Source organism: Amborella trichopoda, chromosome 8 (assembly GCF_054954075.1).
Source record: "Amborella trichopoda isolate Santa Cruz 75 chromosome 8, AtrichopodaSantaCruz75HAP2 v2.0, whole genome shotgun sequence".
Taxonomy (NCBI): domain Eukaryota; kingdom Viridiplantae; phylum Streptophyta; class Magnoliopsida; order Amborellales; family Amborellaceae; genus Amborella; species Amborella trichopoda.
This window is the reverse complement of record NC_142343.1, coordinates 1,873,774-1,888,258: the sequence shown is the minus strand read 5'-3', so window position 1 is coordinate 1,888,258 and position 14,485 is coordinate 1,873,774. Positions and strand designations below refer to the sequence as shown.

General features: G+C 37.7%; 1 protein-coding gene across 2 annotated transcripts; it reads right to left on the bottom strand.

Moving 5' to 3' along the window:
- Positions 1-2,562: 2,562 nt before the first annotated feature.
- On the bottom strand, positions 2,563-12,284 carry LOC18437855 (flocculation protein). Of its 2 annotated transcripts, XM_088873248.1 has the most exons (6): positions 11,077-12,284; positions 10,740-10,855; positions 8,676-8,730; positions 5,770-6,013; positions 4,069-5,133; positions 2,563-3,051 (listed from the first exon to the last, which is right to left on the bottom strand). In XM_088873248.1, the coding sequence occupies exons 4-6, from the start codon at positions 5,941-5,943 to the stop codon at positions 2,782-2,784; spliced, it is 1,509 nt and encodes a 502-aa protein (XP_088729374.1). In that variant the 5' UTR covers positions 5,944-6,013; positions 8,676-8,730; positions 10,740-10,855; positions 11,077-12,284; the 3' UTR covers positions 2,563-2,781. The 2 variants fall into 2 exon arrangements, with proteins under 2 accessions (XP_088729374.1, XP_006848117.3); XM_006848054.4 differs by lacking the exon at positions 8,676-8,730.
- Positions 12,285-14,485: the final 2,201 nt, after the last annotated feature.

Sequence of the window (14,485 nt, the reverse complement as noted above, 5' to 3'; positions counted from 1 at the left end):
CCCTCGACTATCAAAGTAGGGCACACCTTCAAATGGTGTCGAAATATGTTGTTTCACGATTATAAGCCTTTATGATGGCATAAAAAGTTATTTTCATCTCTAATTATAAAATTTAAAATTTAAAAATAATGTAGACCGAGCAGATCTATGAAAACTTGAATGTCTTGAAAACTGACAGTCTGGATAATACATTACAACATGCACTATTTTTAATACTTGAAATTTATTTTTTCTCATGCTCATATACCTTGACTTTTGAGGTCGAGATGATCAAATTGAGGGTTTTCCAGCATCAAAACAATATTTTCTAATGAATTTTTGAGGTACGCCCTTAATTTGATTGTTTAGGTACTCACCCTTGTATAAACTTTTTCCATATATTAATGTATCCACTTAGTAATGTTGAATTTTATTAATGTGAAGATGTCTTGGAAAATATCTTTTGGAGGACCTGAGCATGATGCATGTCAAATGTATTCCAGGCCCAACAGACAAATATGAAAGCGATATTCGCAACAATTTGCATGTTAATAATAATTCTTCGAAAATCCACTTTAACAGACATATCAAAGTCTTTGCCACCGGGTAGGAAGTACGGTCCATGTTTTCCATTTTTTGAGACCATATATCTTTAGTATACAATGGGACTATTTATTTTTAGTACAAAGTGGTCAAAATTGATCTTGACCATTTGATGTGAAATTAGACGGCTACATTTATTCCATTGATCAAGCTCAAAATTCAAAAGTAAATTTTTCAAACTTTGTGACACATCCAAGTTTCATGTCAGATGGATGTAAATAATTATAACCTCCTTGTATCAAAAGTAAATGGTCTCCTTGTATACAATCCCTTCTTATAATTGATGTGTTTAATGATAATATTTAATTTTTTTAAAAAAAATACTATCATCATCGTCATCAAAGCTTTTTTCCAGCTAACCCTAGTTAGCTACACGAATTTTGATCTATAATTCTACACTATAAGTTCAAGATTCATGATAACTTTTGACGAAGTTTTACATTGGCTACATATTTAATACAACCTAACCTTTTTACCCAGGCATGGGATGGGCTAAAGGAAAGTTTAAGGTCCTCATCCTTCTTACACCTCAAAAAAAAGCTATATTTAATGATAATCAACAAAGAGCATTGATAGGGCAAGCTAGAATGTATTTCTCTTTTTTCTTTTTTTTTTTCTTTTTCTTTTTTCTTTTTCGATTGTGGAAGTGGTTAGGTCAGCAGTAACAATTCGAAGCCAGGGTGGAGATTCGAAAACTGCATAAAAAAATGAAAGCTACTGGTTCAGTGGTTATGGCATTGAGTAAAAAAAAACTAGACCACTTAACTTGTAAGTCACAATCATGTCCAGAGCATCTAAATATTTTATCACCTTAAAAATAAGGAAGAATAAGAAAAGAATTTGCATTTCATATTTTACAGCTTGATAGAGATGGCACCTGAGTGATTAGTAGGCTATGATGTAGGTGCAACTGGTTAAGCATACATCATGAAAGGCTAGTTTTCTTAACCAATTTTATTATGGATAGACTAGCCTTTGATCATATTAAATTTGTGTTGGGATCATCAGGTTAATGCACTGAAGAGTGGTTACTTTCTGCCTTATTTTATTCCAAAATGCTGTATATATTTTTTTCCTTTTCCATTTGGTGGTGGCGTTGAATGTGCTTTGGCGTGATGATATGAATTTCCCAATATTTTACTACATTTATCTACCACATCCCCAATCTGCTCATTACATACCATTCGAATATATGTATTTAGTCATCTGAGCTATTTAGGCCGTTGTCACAATTGACATCGACCCTCCACTTTCCTAGTTTGTGTTTATGTAACACTACTGATTGCAAGGACTGGGGTGCAACCCTACTGCCAGTGCATGAAATAAGGAGGAAAGCAGCCCAACCCTGAACCATCAATCCCTGTATTTTTCAAAACTCACAATTTTATGGTTAGAGCAATTTGTTTAATTTGGCAGAGGTTCTTTCAAGTCTAAAATTCATGTAGAAAGAGAAAACTTTATATAAAGTGTCAACCTTACAAGATGAAAAACTAAAAAAATTGTTCTAACACAGGAAAACCGTCAGGTCTCAACCTCCACATGTATAGATGTGAAAAACAAAAAGATTTCAAGTCTTTAAAAGTAATGCATCTTATAATGTATCATCTAGACCGTCTATTTCTAAGATTTTCAAATATTCATAATTTGCTCGATCTACAGTATTTTGAAGCTTAAAATTTCTTACAACAGATACAAAAATAGACTTAAAAACCACCATCAAGATTTCCCATACTTGAACTGCATATTTCAGCATCATTTTAGAATGCGCCTAGAATGTGCCTTACTGATTGTTGAAGTCGCCAACCTCTCACAAAACTCACCCTTTTTCGAAATACACAAAATACACATCCTCGGATATATCAGGGGATCAACCCTTAAAGAGCAAGGGGCTTCACCCAACCTTTTCTCTTTTTTTTCCCTGTTTTTTCGTGAGCTTTTCAGGAGTTGGGGATGGGGGGGCAGAGGGGGGGATAGAAAAACTTGTACAATAACAGATCATTAAATCAATGCCCTAAGTTTTTACATTCATGTACAAAAAACAGATCATGGCTTCAATGCTCTCAGGCCCTAACACACGTACAAAAGCGGGTAATTGCATATCACAAAGCCTGCATCTTAAATCAAATTTAGAGAGAGAAAATTAGAGAAAAATAGTGTTTGGATTATAGCACACATTTGTGTATGAATATCAAGTTCCTCTTAAGCCCCTTCATCTGAACAAGAGGACCCCTCTTCATCTTGTGAACCTGAGACCTCTAGGCTGTCTTCAATGGTGGAGCTCGACTCTTCAATGCTATTGAGCTTCTCACTGAACCCTGGCTGTTGGTGCATGGTGCTCATGGAACTGTCACTGATGAGATGGGTTGATCCATTGGCCGAAAAACAGCCTATGGATGTTGCGATATCCATGCCACGTGAGCCATAAAAGAGACCTCGGCTCCCCCCCACCAATGCAGTGCATAAACTATCCTGCAAATAAAACAGATTGTCAGAATCACAGATTATTTTTTTGAGAATAGAATCACATAGATTATTAGCTCTCTCTCTCTCACACACACACAGAGGACACAAAACAATGTTTGATAAATGGGAAGAAAACCAATTGTAGAATCAAAAAGTTACTCAAGCCTAAACAGGAATGGAGGCCATAGAAGGCATATTCAATGGATTCCTATTGTCGATTAGGGGGAAAAATGTAAACAGCAACAAAAGCATACGCAGGAGGGAAGGGGGAGAGAGAGAGCCTACACATTGTCAAAACAAAGAGAGAGAGAGAGAGAGAAAGATAGATGGTTAAATCAAATCAGCAAGCTTTCTATGCTTCCCCTACAACATAAAATTTATATATTTCCCCTTATCCTTATCCAACTGTCCATTCTGAATGGAGGGCTAAGATTGCCTCAATCACAATGTCACGTCTCTACACTATTTTATTTTTAATTTTTTGTCTATAAACTATTTTGATACCAAATTTTGTACGTCCAATCCTCTATTAAACTCGCACTAGCGAAAAATATAAAACAAATATTTCCCATAAAATAAAATGACAAAAATACCCATGAAAGATTCAAGGGGTATTTTGGTCATTATATTTATTGAAAAAATATTTTTAATATTTTTTATAGATACGCCCCAATGAGAAGATGGCACGTGCCAAATTTCATATTCATACAATTTATATAAAAAAAACTAAAAAAAAAATACTTTGAGTCGCGGATCTAAGATCAAACGGTGAGTGGCTCTCTTGATCAAAATTGGAATGGTAGGGGAAGCATAGATATTCTATGCTGTAGGGGAAGTATAGAAACCTTTCCCAAATCAAATATCTGCTGAAAAATAAAAGCCTAGGTCTTAACAAATAATGTTTTTAGTTTGAGTCATTCAAACTAAAATTTTAAACTAAATTTCAGGCACTTGGGAATTTATAATGATTCAAGACCCATCGAAACCAGAACAATAGAGAGAGAGAGAGAGAGAGAGAGTTACCTCAATGAACTGAGTTTCATTCTGGGTGGAGCCAATGAGTAGTCTGAGCGTCTCCCTTGCCCCCTTCTCAACCAGTGACTCTGACTTTGGTATAAGCCCTCCGACAAGATTAAGATTTGGGAGTTGAAGAGGCGAAATGCTTGTTGAGATTGCAGGCCCAGCACTCACAAAATAGGCCTGACCTGATGAGCAAATATCAATCACAGGGATGTGGACAATGGGATCGGCGATGAATGGTGTGAATGTCGGAATCTGCTGGGGCCCAGGGAGAGGTGGAGTGATTCCGACCATTGGTTCGGCCAGATCAAGGGGAGGCAGAGGAGGGCATGAAGGGCCCACTGATAAGTAGGAGGATAGGGTGGGTAGGGCTGAGGGTTTTGAAGGAACTGATGGCAAGTTTGGGGACGAAACTGTAAATTTGAGGGGTGAAGGGCATGGAGGGCACCAGCAATAGTAAGGGCTTAAAGGAGAGCGGGGGGCTTGAGAGGTGGGTGGATGAAGAGAGGGAAAGCTGTGAGAGAAGCTTGGTGGGTCGAAAGATGGTGAACTCCTAGAGAGAGAGAACAATGGCGTTTGGCTTATTAGGGTTTCAGTCCTGGTTTTGAGTTCAGAGAGCAGCGTGGAGTTGCTCGATATGGGGGTGGAAGAGGGTGGTGGCAACTGGCTCAGTGTTGGAAGGCTAGAGTGAGAAGAGTTTCTCTCTCCTCCTCGCCTGACTAAAACACCAGTTCTCAACGAAGAGGCATTTTTGGCAGTGGCTTCTTTAAATGTGTTTGTTCTAGGACTCAGGGTGCCCTGTGAAGGCGAGGTCTTTGAGGGTTGTCCAATAGTGAGCCTTCGAGAAGAAGGCTTCAGGGATGAGAGAGTAGGGTTAGAGAAAGTTTGGGTGGTGCATTGATCTATAGAGACAGGCCCAGTCAAAGAGGAGTTCGCAGGTGAAGTTGGGTTTGTGTCAGTTGAATTGATGAAAGAGGTTCGAAGATATGTTGCAAAAGAGTTGAGGCGTGACTCTCGTATACCGGTCAGCTGAGCTAGAGAAGGCTTTCTTTTGAGCAGGTCCTTCATCTGCCAAGGAAGAAACACACACACACACATAAATCCAAATTCTATTGTTTCCAGACTTATTGTAGTTTCTGCCAATAATTAATAAAAAGGACAGTAAGACGATGCTGGTCCCGCCTAAGTAGGGTCCTGGGAGGGGGGGCTGGAAACGGTCCTAACCTTTGGCTCATCCACAAAGTGGCCACTCTAAGGACTCAAACCCATGCTCTTGTGCTGGCTACGTGAGCCTTTTACCGTCACACCGAGTGACGGCCCCTTGCCAATAATTAATCCTAAAAAAATTCTTGTTTGTTTATCCAAATAAAGCAATAGTGCAGTGGAGAGAGAGAGAGAGGAGAGAATATGATACACCAAAACATAACCCAATCAAATATGTTACTTATCCACTGGCTGTTCCCACTGAAGGACGGTCGGAGATAAACTGCAACCACGTTAATGTGCCAGCTGGGCCCACTCAGGTTAATCCCCAACGACCCATTACTGGGAGAAGATGGTGGATGCAGCCTTTGAGCAACATATACAACTGAACTATAGTATACAGTACACCATAGTCCATTGGAAATGACATAAAATTATGTCACGGAACCTAAAAGGAGGAGCTCAAAGCATACAAGAGTATGATGTACTTAATCAGCATACCTTGTTGAGTAATTGGTTCCCATGGAGCTTGGATTTCTCTGAGAGCCAAAAGTAGAAGACTGAATTGCCTGGAAGCTTGATTTCGAAAGACCTTCCTGAGGTATCAGCAGGGATTTCTTCTATTGTGGCAACTGCATTTTCATCGTCGGGGCTCAATACTGCAAGCCTCTCCATGCAACCATCATCCCCAACAAATGAAATGCGAAGATCAGAAGAAGGCAGGAAAGTCAGATTCAAGTGGCCCCTGTAATTATGCACATTTAAATAAAAAATTATTATTTCAAATAACTAGGTTATACTGTAAAATTCACATAGAACTTTTTATTAAAATAGAAAATGCAGACAAAGAGAGAAGGAGGTGCAGATACAATGCTTCCATATCTCACTTTCAGTGGCAAACACTAATTAAATATAGACCAAGTAAAGCTGGGGACAAAACCCAGCATATTGGCAGATCGGGAAGACCACACTGAATTTGTATTGCTTCTACACAAAGCGTAGATTTGCTTGTTTATCATTACATGCATGCATAGATAGGATAGATAAGCAGGATGTGAAGGATGAAAGTATTTCATACTTGCAAAGCAGCAACACAACTTAACGGATGCTAACTGTCAAGTAAAGGCAGGAAAACTAGGAGCATTGCATAATTGTGCATTATCATCAATTAAGTGTTAACACTAATTACGATAGTTGTCGTTCAGCAACAAATCCTAAGTAAACTTTTGTTAGAATAACTAGATATAAATGTTAATAAACTACAGATGTTCACTTGTAAATATGAAATTGCAAAAGAGCATTTGTGTTCATAACTATAATGTAAAAAACATCGAAGTGTCAGTTCTACTTGGCCAATATTTCAATCAAATAATTGGGAGGTGAGGACATTCCCTTGAGCGTGAATTTTTGTAGGGCTCCTTTGTATGGCAGTTGATAGGTAAACACAAGTTGCTTCAGATTATTTTGAGCCTCCCAATAAGTTACCGAATGGGTTGTTCTCTTGGGCTGATAGAGCATATGTTGCTGCAGTCGATAGAAATATAGATTTCAGAGTCTAGGGGAACCTTTTCAAAAGCCTCTATAGAGATCTTTTAAATGACAGGCCTCAAAACAGCTGGGGGCTGAGAGTTTCTCCTCCCATAAAGTGTGGGGGTTGATGGTATGCCAACAGTCAACAGGCCCTTTATTGGACGAAGAGAGGCATCCATTTGAGGAGCTGTCATTGACCATTCCTTCTTGCAGGGTGGAGTTTGGTTATGCACATAGGTTATGATAACTATGCGAGGAGCTTTCAAGAGTGGAGGATCGAGCACCTTGTGAGGGAATGAGGGACGAAGGATTATAGCGGGGGATGGATCCTCCCATAATAGAGGCAAGGGGGTTAAGAGATATCATTTTGATAACTCCATTTGGGATCCGGAGGCAAGCAGTAATGACAATGTGCCATTTGTAGACAGCAATGGATTTGTGCCTTCTACTCGCCTAGGTTAAGGTTATTTGTTTTAGCATTCTTTGGACCTTAAGTGTAGAAACAAACTCACTTTATCATGTTGAGGTAGGCAAACATGGTGTCAGATGGACCACACGATATTGCGAATAAGGTAAACAAGATTGTGACATTGGTAAACAAGATTGTGACATTGTCAGTTGTCTCAGTTTGTCAAGTATCCCTTCATACACATTCAAAAGGAAGCCCAAGAACAAGATGTGATGTTTTCAGCATGAAGCCACAAAAGTCAGAAGAAGCATGAGAACTTAAGTGTCAACCAACATTCGGGTCACCCTTATGCCAAGAATGTTGAGATGGGCAATTATGATATCAATTGGGCCATAGAATATTGCCGCTACAGTAAACGAGTTCTATGAAATTGTCAATCACCTCAGATCCTCAAATGTGCCTTCCATACAAGACCTATACGTGGACCCAAATGTCAGCAAGAAGCATGAGAACTTGTAAGCAGTAACTAAGAACTCGATGGTCCGAATTGCGAATTGCCCAAGTGGGACCAGATTGAGACACAGTAGTTACAGACAGAGAAGCCAAAAATTGGCCAAACCTAAGAATCCCACCCCTATCTTATTTTCAAATAAAATCAGCCAGTTGCAGCAGGCATCCTACTCTCTAAACACTGTTTTAAGGTCTCACCCGACATTGTAATAACCTTTGTACCAAGCCGAATGTCCCATATCTATTTTTCATCGTACTCATACCATATCTGTTAACTGTGAAAAAGAGAATCCTTGTGATAATGAAGTGGGAATACACAAGAAATTAGGATGCAGATATCAGAGTTATCACTGTTATAATGGCCATGTATGTCTTCTTCAACAAGTTGAGGATGAAGGTACGACACATAGGACCCCATGCAATTGCCAAAAATTAATTCGCTGACTTGCATAGTACAAGGATAGTAAAACATTCAGAAGGAAAAACATATAGAGTAATTTCTAATAATTAATTTATGCACTGAACAGTTTAACATTACATTGCATTTATACAGAGGACAGGAAAAAAGACCATCTAATTAAATCACCCATGTACAGTAGGGAACTATTGCACAGCATAAACAGATGAAATAGATGCTGGAGAACATAACAAAATAATAACACAAATTGAAAATGAGTAATCATCTAGTAATATAGCTTAAATATTATCAATAATCACAAAGATTTGTTTTGCAAAAGCAATAACAAAAGAGCGATAACTGACCAGCCTTTTTAAGTTTTAACAAGCAAACTTAATTAAGTATATTAAATAAAATGCATAAAGGATATTCAGCTAAGAGAACCAGAAGATCTACCACAATCCTCTACTTGATTCATATGATAGTTTGACCAATATTAACGACAAGGAGATGCAACGGGAATAAGTAAACTACAGAATGCAAAGCCATGAAAGAAACTACCTTCTTTCCCTCTTATATCAGGGACCATAAAAGACATCACACACGCCCACTTTGCCTACAAATCACAACACAGCTTTATTTGGAGAGAGGAACAGTGTCACCATTAACAAGATGAAGAATAAATCCAGTAACTTGTTATGTGTTTGATGGTAAATAGAATCTTGTGAACATTGTCAGAATCTAAGGTAAGTGTGAGCCTACAGTTACAGTATGTTATCAACTGGATGGAAGAAACATAATTAACAAATCATTAAAAGAATGTGTGGCATCCAAACATGGTAAGGTGAATCACGCCCAAAACAGAGATTGTATCAAATGCTTGAATTGCAAAAGTGAACACAAGATGCAAGGCTAATCAATTGAAATTGCAATTAAACAGCACTCTCACATGTTTAATGAAATGAAGCAGGTATAAATAACTTTTGATTTACTAGGCAAAGCCAGTTATCGCTCTTTCCAGAAAAGGCACACTCAACTAAGGATTGCCATACATAAACAAGACTAGAATGGAAGATGCCATCTTTTGCATTTAAATCGCATCACAGAGAAGTAAATTCATCAAATTTCAGGACAAATTCTGATGTAGGACCAATGCAATTGGACGCTTACAAGTGTATCAACCTTTGATAGGCATGTATGGAGATGGGGAAAGTAAAATTATGCATAGGTTAGAAGTCCTGATTGGGTAAGGATTCACAAATAGAATCGAAGTCCTAGTCAATCTGGATTTGCTAATCACTTTAGAAATCCTATTTGGTTTAGGACTCCTAGAAAAACCTTTTAAAAAACAAATCCTATTCTTTTGGAACCACATGGTGGTTCACATTTACTAAAGGAGAGATCCTCCTCGGGAACCACACCCCACCAAGAGTCTCACAAGGTCTTGGCATGCCATCTCTTGGCTGCCAAGGGTGCTGTGCCATCAAACTCCCTGAGGTTTAGGTTAGCTTTGTCCCTACTCTATGCTTTATTATAGTGCCACTTCATACATATGTTAAAAGGTTTGATGGTGAAATAATCTAGAAGGCTTGTTGGTTAAGTCTCATTATGGTATGCTCCATCTAAAGGTGCAATTTCTTCTCATTCAATCATGTGCTTGTGGAGGCCAAGGCAATTGCCAACTCCCTAAGATAACAAGGGTTGATGCCGAAGAATTGAACATCGAAGATTCCATCCCACTTCATTAGTTGCTGATCATGTTTACACAATCACTCTATGCACAAATTCTACTCGTGTATATGTCGAATCCCATAAGAAGTGCACATTAAAACAGGTAATCTTCATCAACATAGTAGTGCACAACAGGTGACCTTCATCAACATAATCAGTTACAATATTAGATACACATATGTAGATATTCATTTAGAATTTTAATCAGTATACCAACAAAATCAAGGGACCAAATTAGAACTATGTGAACAAATCCATTGAAACCAACTCGGCAAAATATTTCACTTCATGATTATTTGCAATGACTTATCGTTCTCTAAAAGTAAATGAAAGCAGGACAAATCGTTTTTTTTTTTTTTTTTCAATGGTAACCAAGTCATGTCATATTATGTAAGTTCACCCTACAGTTCAATCGAGAATATGCAACATCCAATATCATCAACTTGAAGAAAACATATAATGGGTAAATAAATCATATATGATCTGCAGAATAAATACATACAGTTCTAGACAGCAGATTTTAATGCACAAGTGTCAGTTCAATAAAGTACTGAAGCGCTTGGTAAAGGCTTCAAAACTATAAAGCTCATAACAAGCAGGGCAAACAAAAATAAATACATAGCAATCAATCCATGTACAATTTGCCCTCGAAAAAGTCTTCATAACTGACTGTACCTATTCAATTTTATGAAAACATTTATCACTTACCAAAAAAATATTTTTTCAAGCATAATATTTTCATGACAATAAACCAATAAAAAAACAAATTTCTCTGATAAGGCGTTATATAAATGATAATCCCAAATTAATACAGTGAATAGCATAACCACTCAACTATCATATCTTAAAAAGAAGGTGATTACCAAACAATAGAGAGTATCAAAAAGGAAGTACCTTGCAGCAATGGGGCAAAATAATCGACCCTGCTTGACAACCTTTCCCACACGAATTGATACCAGAGGAACACATAAACATCGCGCGAGCATTCCAACTTCTGACGCATCAAAGTGCTGTGTATGAAATAGAGAAGAGGAAGTCAATACCATAATCTTCTCCCACAAATGTTCATGTTAAATTTAGATGCACTTCATCGTGCATGAATTCCAAGATATGCATATCAAAGAATAAATGTTCTAATGGTAATTATTTCACTCATGAATGAATATCTGTTCTAAGTGGGGAGAGAAACCACTAAAGAAAAACATTGACAAAAAGGAAGTAAATAACGTACCTGACTCAAATGCACGAGTAGCCGATCCTCCGCAACCCCACTTGAGATGTTCAACTTGAGCATAGGCTTCAATCTCTCATCAGCTCGACAAGCACCAAGAACCTGCATGTCCAAGGCTTGAAGCCACCTTAACATACCATCTTCCCCTTCAGTTTGTTGAAGCAATAAATCCCCATCACCTTGGCCCTGAAAGATATCCCTTAGTCTATCAGCAAGACCAGGCCCGCTTCCTCTCTGAACTGTATCATTCTCACTTCTCTGAATGCCATTACTTTCTGAGGAAACTTCATGGGAATCGACATCAGAGGGAGAAATTTCACTGAAAACCATTCTTTCCCGTGTATTATCCACTGATGATTCAGGTGTGGAAGAGGATTGTGAAGAACTACAACCCAGAGATAACTGAATTTGTTTATGACACTTTGATGAAGTAAAATCTTCTGAAACTTGTGATTTGACTTCTTTGTTATCATCGAAGGCTTGCCTTTCACTTTTTGAGCCATCCACTTTTCCATTTCCCATGATGTCTGGCTTTTCTGAGGAAACCATGGCTAATCTCCCTAAATGATACAGATCTGCTCCGTGTATAAAAAAAGCCTGATCAACTAAGAAACTAAAACCGTTCAAAACCCAAAAGCTTTAGATGTTGTGTCCCCTTATCAACACTTGACACTGACCAGGTCGCATCCGATGAGAAAATGTTATAATCAGACAGCAAATTACCACGAAATCCCTGAAATCTTAAAAGATTTTGGCTCTTTGACACTCTAAAAGTCAATAGTGATGAACTCGAATCAAACCAGAATTTCCCTCAGAAATGTTACCCTGTTCTCAGAAACCCTAGTTCCTTCAATGCCAAAGCTTCTTTACACAAAACCGGCTGAAACCAAAACCTCTGAACTCAAATGAACCATAATCAAACAAAGCTTTGCCAAGTTTCACGGTAATAAGAGCAACAAACAGGCAAATTTACGTTGAAGAAAACCCGAAGAATGATCAGAAACCCTAGAATTTACCGAAGGAATTTACAGATCTTACGATCCCTTGAATCTCTGTAAGCTATTACAGTTAAATTAAGAATTAGGGTTTGCGAAAGTAGGGTTAGGTCTAAATGTACAGAAGACAGAGAATAACCGCCTTTTTAGAGAGAGAAAATCTCAAAAAATCAGACGCCAAGAAAATTACAGTTGAGAGTTGAGACACAAGCCAATAAAATTCGCAGAAACCGCCTCTCAAATATATAAGGGGGAACGAGACGGACGTGAATGCCGATTACGAATCCGGTTTAAACGAGATTACGGTTCCGGACACGTCGGCATGGAGTCCACGTCATTCGCACCCTATAATTGTTGGGTGTTCACTGATTAGGGGTCCACTGTGGAGGCCGAAGGACCCGACATCGAGCTTTTGACGCGTCAGCCTATGGGATAAGGCCTGGAATATAATAAGATCCAGTGGCCATAAATATCTAAGGTGGTAAGCCTCCATCACCGTGTGCTCTACAACTGGACGGTGATGAAGCAGTGGGAATCGGCCCTCTTACCAGCTCATCATCGTCACATATTATTCAAGGATGAAGGATAAAGGGCATAACAAAATAAAGCCTCACCTCAACTCAAAATCCCCATCCAAAAAATACTTTTAACATCAAAATCTTCATGATGCCTTTCAAATTAATTTTCAACACCAACAATAAATTTTGAAACTTAAAAAATCATACTGATCTTTACAATTTGTGAACATTTATTTTTACAGTGAAATGGATGGTCTAGATAATTTATGGCAATATACATCATCTTTAGAATTTTGAATTCCTATTTTTTTTTCACAGCCATAGTATTTAGGATGGGATTATTGATTTCAATGTTTTCCAACACTTGAATTGCAACTTTCGATAAGTTATGAGACGAAGCATTACTTATTTTGGTAGAATTGCAGCCCTATCAACCCATTTTCTATTATTGAACGGTAATTAAGCTAGTGGATATGGATTATATATCCTTGTGTGGAGAACAGATTGTAGTCCCACGAGGGCACGCTTGACAGAGGGAACTTTTCTATTTGAAGCTGGGTTTGAGAACTTGGCTGTTTAGATTAAGAATCGCCAATCCAAACTTAAAATCACCCAATTGTTTCTAAGTAGGAATCAGCACTTGTCGGTCCCTTCTTAAAATCCTCTCATATATATAGATATATTTTTTTTTTCTTTTAGCTTGATGTTGAACCCATAAAGCCTCCTCATTTTTTATTTTTTTTTTTCCCATATTTTCTTTTAAGATTTTCCCATACTATCTATTCGAACTGATCTGATTTGACAATGTAGTGACCCGGCACAGATATGTTGGGTGGACAATTCATCACATTGATCCGGGTTTTCAAAGCTAATATAATTTTTTGGGAGTACATGCTCTGTTGGGAAGAGCATGTAACCTTGGCTAAGAAAGCTAGACACAATACATAGTCTATGACGTCTAAATGATGCTACGAGTGTCTTTATCACCGTTCAATCAGTTGATGGGCAACGATGGATGGAGAGTCCTAGCAATCAGAGCTTGAGATGGCCAAACTCATGAGTCTTATCCTCCTCCATCACCACCCGCCCAATGATCGGATGGCAAAAACATTCGTGGCTATAAATTCAGTTCACATAGAACGTATATTATGCTTTCTCATTTTCTTGTGTGGCGCCTCATCTCTACCGCATTCTAAATGACAAAGGTGGACTTAAGTGAATACTTATCATTGTTCATATCCTCTTCAAAGTTCCATTTTTTTAAAGAGATTTTTAAATTTTTTATATTATAGCATTCATACCTAAAATACTATTTTTTTGATTAAAAAAAACATTCATCCCCTATTTGGTAATTTTTTAAATTATGACATCACCCCTACTTCAGATTTTGAAAATCTAAATGCCTCTTAAGTATTTGTATGGCTTAAAAATACGTTGGATCTTGAAAATCTAGGTTTCTATGGACGTCAAATTATAAAATCCAAATTTTATCAACATCCAACAATTCCACATGCATGTTCACGGCCATATAAAACATTCCAAATTTAGATTTTGAAAATCTAAAGGGCAGTTTGGGGAAAATGAAAAAGATAAAAATAAGTATCAATGTAATACTCAATTTTTTTGGATGTTTCACGTAAATTACTTTAGTATTTATAGTATTGGTTTTATAGCAATGAAGTTGGAGTCATGCTTGTAGCACCATCTTTGCCCCAGTTAAAGTCTAGGTTTTCGTTATCACCAACCGTATTAAAAAACTGTTAACAAATTCAAAAACAAGTAGGGGCTCGTTATCCCCCACTAAATTACCCAAATAAAATATGTCATCCATTATGGTCAAAGGACTACTGATGTGATATTCAAAATATCGTTTTTATGTTGTGGGTACGGTTTGTA